Source organism: Danio rerio, chromosome 1 (assembly GCF_052040795.2).
Source record: "Danio rerio strain M-AB ecotype USA chromosome 1, GRCz13ab, whole genome shotgun sequence".
Classification (NCBI taxonomy): Eukaryota; Metazoa; Chordata; class Actinopteri; order Cypriniformes; family Danionidae; genus Danio; species Danio rerio.
The window spans coordinates 25396523-25405000 of record NC_141021.1 but is presented as its reverse complement, the minus strand read 5'-3'; the positions used below and the strand labels follow the sequence as shown (position 1 = coordinate 25405000).

Here is an 8478-nt window from a genome sequence, read left to right as displayed (position 1 = left end):
ATCTGTTATATATGTACGTATAGTCTTCTCGACTAAAACATGGAACCATTTTGAAAGATGTAAAATACACACAGTGACTGTTTTGAGCAAAACATGACACAGCAGAGTTAGTTGTAACAGGGCGTTACAATTAAGCCACACACTGCTGGACACCAGTTAAACAAACAATTTTTTTTTTATTTGAGTGTAATGTTGAGAACTTTTTATATTAAAATGTTTTTTTTAATAGATTTTTTTTGCCAATAATGCAAATAAATGCATTGTATAATAATGGATAAATGGATAATAATGTAAATAGATTCAAATGTGTTTATCCAGTAAACAAACAAACAAATAAATAAACATATTGTGCTATGTAGAATAAAAAATAAATTGAGCAAATGACTGAGGAAATAAGGCTACTATTTAAAGTAAATTGAATTTAAATTAATTGTGTGAAATCTGCCTTAATAAGCATGTGTTACAACTAACCCTCTGTCAGTTATAACTTGCCCCGCAGGTGGGGTAAATAGTGACATTTTAACTCCTGGCACTATTGGCAGTACTGCACAGAAACCAATAGGTCCGGCGATCATAATTTCAGTGCTCATTTGTAGGAGAGGCTTGTATGTTATTGGTAAAAATATGGTTTGTCTAACCCCATTACTTTGTTCATTATTGAACCAAAACCAAATAGTGTTACTTTGTGCCCCGTCCCCCTCTAATTGGCCTTAAACGTGCATGTGTAATCATCCTTTAATTATACCACACAGTATGTTTTTCACCTGCTTTCATCTGCTTATGGTTATTTTTGTTAATATGGTTTAATTATCTTTTTTCATACAATAACATAGCTTTAATATGAGATTACCTCTTCATTTATGTGTAGTTAACTGGTGATCTGTGAGATCTTTAGCCAGGACAGATTACTGTGCATATTTTTAATACATGACAATAATTATTTTTAAAAAGTTAATCGTTTTTCCCCTTTTTTTTTTTTTTTTTTAAAGAAATGTTTTGTCAAATATTAAGTTCAGTATACAGTTATTTAGCTTGTTTTGACACAAAATTTATGGCTAAGAAATATTTGTTGTTCGGTGTGGTCAGAAATAAATTAGATAAAATCTTAACTTTGAGTTGTGAAAAGTCATGTGAAATAAAAACTAATTGCAATAAAACACAATGAAACCACAATGATACTGTAGGTGGTCTGTTCTGAGCCAGTTAGACGTAACACATTATTGCTGCAGAAAGCAATATTTTAAATAAATAAGTAATTCTTCTTTCCCCCATGCTCTCAGGCACCATATCTAGGACTGACACAGTTGGATCAAAGGGGATATCAATACAAAACCTGTCTCCAAGTACCTTATAGATATCATCTCAACAGGGCTTGACATTAACTTTTTTGATCACCAGCCTCTTTGGCTAGTAGTTTTCCAGCGTTACTAGCCACTTGCCATTTTCACAAGCCACAATTTTGTTGTTAGGAAAAGTAATTTTATATGCATAAATTTGACTTTGACATGCAAAAACTACTTGATTTAGATTTTGTGTGATTTCCACGTGCACTTCACTTTTCTGTGTGTTGTGTATGACCTTGCTCAATGTACATGAGTAAATGGATTGTGGGTTCAGAGTGTCGCTCTGCAATTCGTTTTTTTTTTTTTTTTTTTTTTTTTACATGAATTTTTTAGGGCTCAAAATTAAGGATTTACCTAATTTATTTCTGACCACACCAAACTAAATAATTATTTCTTAGCAATACATTTTAAATAATGTGTCAAAACAAGCTAAATATAGATGTATGCATACATGTTTTATTCAACAAAACATTTCTTTAAAAATAAAATTGACATTTAAACATTTTTTTTTGTCATGTATCTATAATTGTGCATAGTCTTTGTCCTGGCTAAAGGTCTCAGATCACTAGTTTACTAATCTCCTATCAAAGCAATCTTATTGTAAAACAATACAATTAAACCATATTTACAAAAATTACTAAAAGCAAAAGAAAGCAGGTGAAAAACATACTGTGTGTGATAATGAAAGGATCACATTAATGTTAGGCCTGTGAATAATCTGTTCAAAGAATAATTATAGTGAAAGCAGTGACCGCTGCTGCTTACAAAAAGACATTTAAAATAATAATACAAATCTGGAGCTCTTGAAAGCAGCATTTAGGTTCCCTAAATGATCACTACATTCTCTTCAACATCTGTTAGATGAGCCTATTCTTATCTTGCTACAGTGTGCAGAAATATCTTGTAAAGATTTTCCACTACTTGTGCTATGTGTTTATATATTTTTTATTTCCATCTTATGAAATACACTAATGATGTAGTTTTATTTCTTATATTTGTATTTGCATGTTATATTTTAAATGAACTGAGCAGCACAGATGCATACATTTTTAGTTGCTCTTTGAAGTTGTTAATGTGATTTATCTTTTTCCCACAGACGGATTTCTCTGGCCAGCCCGAAACAGCTCTACAAGGCCTCCAACATGACCCAGCGTTGGCAAAGACGAGAAATCTCAAATTTTGAATACCTCATGTTCCTTAACACCATCTCTGGTAAAAAACAAACAAACAAACAAACAAACAAACAAACAAACAAACTGTCATATCCAAACGCTAACTGATGTTCTCCAAACAGCAAACAAGCTGAATGTACTAATTATAATACAGCTAAGAACAAATGCTATTTCTAAGTTTAGGAAACTAAACATTTTGGCTTTTATTTTTTCATTAAAAGTATTAGTTGCCTTATGCTTCCAGTAATGATACTGGGGATGTCCCGATCAGGTTCTTTAGCCCTCGAGTCAGAATCATTTGATTTTGAGTATCTACCGATACCAAAACCTGATCAAATTCTTCTATAATACATAAAAAAGAATAAAGAAGAGTGAAGATCCAGGATGTTTCTTATTTTTGATTTAATTGACCCTATTTTAACATTCAACAACTCTGTTAACAAACAGAGCACATATGTGAGGTAGCTTGAACAATTAAGCAATAAATAGCATAAATTATTCAGTTTTGGACTGTAGTGCAACAGCAAATATATAAAAAAAAATATATATAAAAATAAAAAGCACTTATACTTAAAATACCGGGCAGGCAATCCCAAGTTTACTTATCTCACAGTTTCCTACGGCAATGTTGTCGTCCTCAACTTTATGGTACCTCCAAAATGCAGACATAATTGTGCTTTCCACTTCAAGCTGCTTCTTTGTTCTACTTTGTCGGAAGTTAACCATAAGCATGTCTGCAACAAAGTGACACATGTCAAGATGTGTTTTAAGAAACATTATCTTACCGCAGAGGTACAATAAGATACTGAGCGTGATTTGTACTAATCTTATAAGTCTTGTAAAAACACAAGCCAACGTTTCAAAAATTTTCACACAGACAACAACTTTCTAAAAACTATTTTACAGATATAAAAATAAACATATTTTTTGATATTCTGTAACATGCATTTTTTCTTATTTACCATGTGTACCTAGACATTTAATCGAACACGAAACAAGATCATGAATATTGACCTAAAAAATTTGGAAAAGACATGTAATTTTAGTAGTAAAAATGTGTATGTGGCCTTGTGAAAATAGTGACTAGTGACTCACAAAAACAGTCATAAATGTATTTTTAATGAGCTTTTAATTGGTGTATACTTTGTTAGAATAGAGCATTGTTTGACCAATTTGCATCTATTTGAAAATCTGGAATCTGAGGGTTCAAAAATAAAAACAAAAATACTGAGAAAACGTCTGAGTGAAGTTCTTAGCAATGCACATTAATGCGTTTTGATATATTTAGAGTAGGATATATACACAATATTTTCACTGAACTTTATTAAATATTCTAATGATTTTTGGACATAAAAGAAACTCAATAATTTGACCCACACAATGTATTTTTTATCCATTGCCAAAAATATACCAAGGCAACATAAGATGTGTGTTTGAATTCCTGACTCTGCTTGTGTTTCAGGCCGTACATTTAACGATCTGAACCAGTATCCTGTGTTCCCCTGGGTAATCACCAACTACGACAGCGAAGAGCTCGACCTCACCCTGCCCAGCAACTACAGAGATCTGTCCAAGGTAAACACATGACCACACACACAAACACTCCGCATCTACTCTCAAAGACTGAAGGACATGTCTGGAGTGAAGTTTCCAACACACAAATACATAGGAGTGTTAGTGTGAAATCAACGTCCGGCAGCTTTAACGATGAGTCTGAGTCTGATAGACAGATGTAGCTGTCTAGCAAGGGAGGGAATGATCGCAGCTCTAGACTCATTGCAGAGAGACTGACCGTACTTGTAGTACAACGCTCGCGGCCCTCTGCACGTCACCTCATGCCAGGCACCCTCAACCGCAGACAAGTCAGATAATGGGCCCATGTCTGTCCTCCACCCTTCTCCCCCTCAATCAAGCCCTCAGAAGCCCCTGCATCCCGCCTCTCGCCTCCTCCCCCATTCCCGTTAGCCAGCCAGCCTCCCTAAGGAGCTAATTAATGAGCGTAGTAGTACTTGAGCAAACCACACAGACAGACTGACACAGCTCACTGCTGGGAACACCAGACCTGCCTTTGTCTCGCTCAGGCTCTCCTTCAACACATAGGTATCTCAAATTGTATCACACCATTTGAAGGCAGTTCAGCAGGGTTTTTATCTTTAGCTGATAACATTAAAAAAAACCTTTTGCTGATTTAGAAGTATGAGTTGCATGCACTGTTCTTACATATATAGTGCAGGGCTCGAAATTAACTTTTTTACTTGGTAGCACCGGTGCTCCCAACTTCAAATATTTAGGAGCACAAAAAATTTTTTAGGAGCACCAGAAAAAATTTATTTTTTATTTTATTTTTTTATTTTTATTTTGATTTATTGTACTTTAAAACAACATTAATAGGACTGACAAAAACCAGAAACAGCTATCTAACTAATCCTGTGAAGACATTGATATTTGTGTGCAATAATTCCAAAATGAATGTCTAATAATTAGGCCATAGAATATTAATGATGATAAAAAATGACAATAATAGTAACAATGAATTCCATTTCTCATTTTGATACTGCCTTGAATGTGCTTGAATGTAGGTTATCTGCTATAAAAAGTCTGTTACTTTATGAAAAATAATTGTATAGTTTGCATCAAACAAAAATGAAGCATTGCAGTAAGAAATATTTATTTTGTGCTGCTGTTTTTATATGCATGTCAATTTAATAAATAATATTTCTGCTACAAAACAAACAAAAGATTACAATAAATCATTCAATTCAATGATGAAGCTGCAAAGCAGTCATCAGTAAATAAATAAAAAATAATATACACCTCAAACAAGAATAGACAAAAGAAAATAAGTAAAGTCTCACTTCTATCACTCTTTAAAAGTTTTGTTTTCAGTTTGTGTCAATTTAAAGGTTCAGTCTGAGCTGATCTTCATTTTTCTGTGTTAGTGGAAAAGCAGGCGAGTCAGTCGACCCAATTTATGAGCAGGCAGAGCAGGATTCTTGCGCTAACCATCGGCGCAATACCGGTCTTTGTTATGAGCCGCAGTTTCAGTGTAAACTTAGTAAAGGCGAGCTTCTTTGGCGATTATATGTACAGTATTAGATTTGACTTTTAGCGGACATTTGCGCTGAACACGCAGTGAATGCAACGCATGGAGATTCGGGCACCTTCTCCAAGAAGCGCATACTCGATTGATCTCAGCTGGCGGATCATTATTCACCACGTGACGTGTCATGATCGCTTTCATCTGCGCCTCAAATTTAGGTGGGGTTTGCAAACCTGTGTGCTTTAAGTTTTTACTATTCAGCCGGTTGTATTTCCCGTGGTCATAAAAGCTCCTTCCCTGTCATCTGACAGCGGAATACCTTGAGTGAGTGACAGCTAATATGAACCAATATAGCGGCAGGGAAGAGCGATTCAGCACGTTTTTAGAAAAAAACAAAACAGGTCGCACTACAAACATTATCTGCAGTCGCACTAATGCTCCCAGATATATTATGAGGTCGCATAGATTAATTTTCGGGCGCATATGCGACCAAAATGGTCGCAATTTCGAGCCCTGTAGTGTAAAGTGTTTTAAAACACAGTTTGTGTTGTTACAGTGTAAAGTAATAACTTACAAATAATTGTAATTTACTAAGTAGTTGTAAAAATGTGTACTTTTACTTTCCCTTGAGTACACTTTAAGTGATGTATTAGTACTTTTACTCCATTACTTTTTTTCAACGTGCTGTCACTACTTTATTTTTTCTTGTCTATGGGGATTAGAAAAATCAGTCCTGTGATTCCTGTTCAATCAATTCGCACACAGAAGGTAAATTGCATCATAATGAACTTCCTCAAGACACGAGTGATTTAAAATTGCAGCAAATTGTTTAGAAGCATTTAACGTGTCCAAGAAGATGTGCAAAATTTTTACACATTTTGACCCAGATACTGTTTAGATGCATTTTACTGATGAGAAGATGACAGATGTTTACTGTATGATGACCGAAATGGCCTTAAACACCCAGCAGGCACAGGACATCAACATGACGTCAGATTGACGTTGTACCCCAACGTCGTGGGGACGTTGCATTTTGTTTGTAAATGTAAATCGAGTTGACATCAGATCTCAACATCAAGTCGATGTCAATGTCCAACGTCCAACCTAAAATCAACCAAATATCAGCATCTAATGACGTTACAGTCTTCAGCTGACGAGAATGCTCTGGCTGGTTTTTCAGCAATGAATCAGAGCACAAGTGTGATGTAGTGAAGTGACCAACCTCCCACGCAGGTGCAGAATGCACATTTCAGTTGTCTGCCGTCCACTTGGTGTTTTTAGGGGCAGCTTTTTGGTCCAGATGGAAACAGTCATGAGCCAATGCAAGGTGACAGCACAGTTGGGTTTAGTCTTGGCCTTTATACCCCACATTCATGTTTATTACGTTCATGAATTCATGAAATTACAGTATTTCATATCGGTACTTTGATTTTAGCTGTATATATTTTGTATATCGCATCCATATTACATATCATAGTGAGTACATTTACATGAATACCAATAATCTGATTTTAATCCGATTATGACAATACTCTGATAAAAGTCACCAAGTAAACAGCGTTTTTTTATTATTATTATTATCTTCATTCAGTCATAACATAAACAAAATGATGAGTCATAATCAAACAAAACAAAAAAAATGCATTAATACATGTGGATCATGCCTATTTTAATTGCAATGTTAAAATGCAGACATGTAAACAACGCAGTCTAACTATTATCGTCATGTAGGATTTTATATATATTTATCGTCGTGTTGGATTTTCACTGCATTTTGTGACAGGATATTCCATACTCTTACACGGCTGTTTGACACTATTCTCTGCACCTACCAAGTCAGTGAAGACCACAGACACCTGCGTCGTGAAATGCCAAGGTTTTTTATTTTTATTTTTTTTTATTTGGTGTGCAGTATTATTCTATTAAAACAATATTCCTCCACCAGTCCTTACTTCATACCCAAATCCAATACCACAGTTAGTTAAGGGTGGGCATGCATGAAATGTTCCTGAATGAAACATTCAGGAATCATGAAAGGAACATTCAATAACACCTCAATCATATTATTGTCTTATTCATAATAAAGCAAATAACTTGATTACTGATTTCCATGTAAACGCAATCACTGTCATCCATATTACAGCTGTGTTATCATGGCCAGAGTTCTCCTAAATCAGGATTCAGACTCAAACAATTGAGCCCAGTGAATTAAGGTTGTTCCAAAGGATGAATGTTCTGTGGTCCTGATACCTTGCTCTTTAATTGCAATCGATCGCCGTGTAGTGAGGTTTCCTCTGAACTACTAATGTCTGCTTTACTGATGTGACAGTGATTAACCAGAATTAGTCAGAAGGACGAACATGCTAGTTCAGGTTTTCAGTTCGATCTGTCCTGTCCTGGTGATCATTATTTCCATTTTATTTAAGTGCAGCTCACTTCTGTTTGCATCTCAAAACCAGTGTCTTAAAGGGCTATTCCTCAGTCTAGACCTGCTAAATATTTCATGTCAAGGAGCTGGGGGGCACTCCTCCAAAAGAATGCTCTTTACTTGCATTGCACCATTCGGGTAATTGAGTTTCAGGACAAAAAAGTTGTTTTAAAAACGCCTACACCCTCAAACTCCACTTTTAAAGTGCTTGTGAAAGCTTGCCAGTCACTGCCTCAAAAATGACCATCAATTTCTTGTAATGGTGGCCAATGGAGGGAGGACAGAGGATTACTTTTAGAGCTCAGATGATCGAATGAGTGTCCACTCTGACCCAAAATGGCAGAATAAATCAGTTCTAAGAGGCAGGAAAACAAAGGACCAAGAGATAATGGAAGATGAATTTGTGCACAGAAAGAAGCATGAGGCTTCGGAAGTCACCCTTACTGTCCACAGACTGAGATCATCTCTCACATATTGCTCTCCAGTGGAGATTTA

At 35.4% G+C, this 8478-nt stretch overlaps 1 protein-coding gene across 7 annotated transcripts in view; it reads left to right on the top strand.

The window, feature by feature from the left end:
* The window catches only part of lrba (LPS-responsive vesicle trafficking, beach and anchor containing), a 410338-nt gene that overhangs the window by 288953 nt on the left and 112907 nt on the right, over positions 1-8478 (top strand). For all 7 annotated transcript variants that reach the window (XM_087237193.2, XM_087237191.2, XM_087237187.2 and 4 more), the window contains exons 42-43: positions 2440-2555; positions 3978-4090. In XM_087237193.2, coding sequence (XP_087093319.1) covers positions 2440-2555; positions 3978-4090 — 229 coding nt within the window. The remainder of the gene's footprint in view (positions 1-2439; positions 2556-3977; positions 4091-8478) is intronic.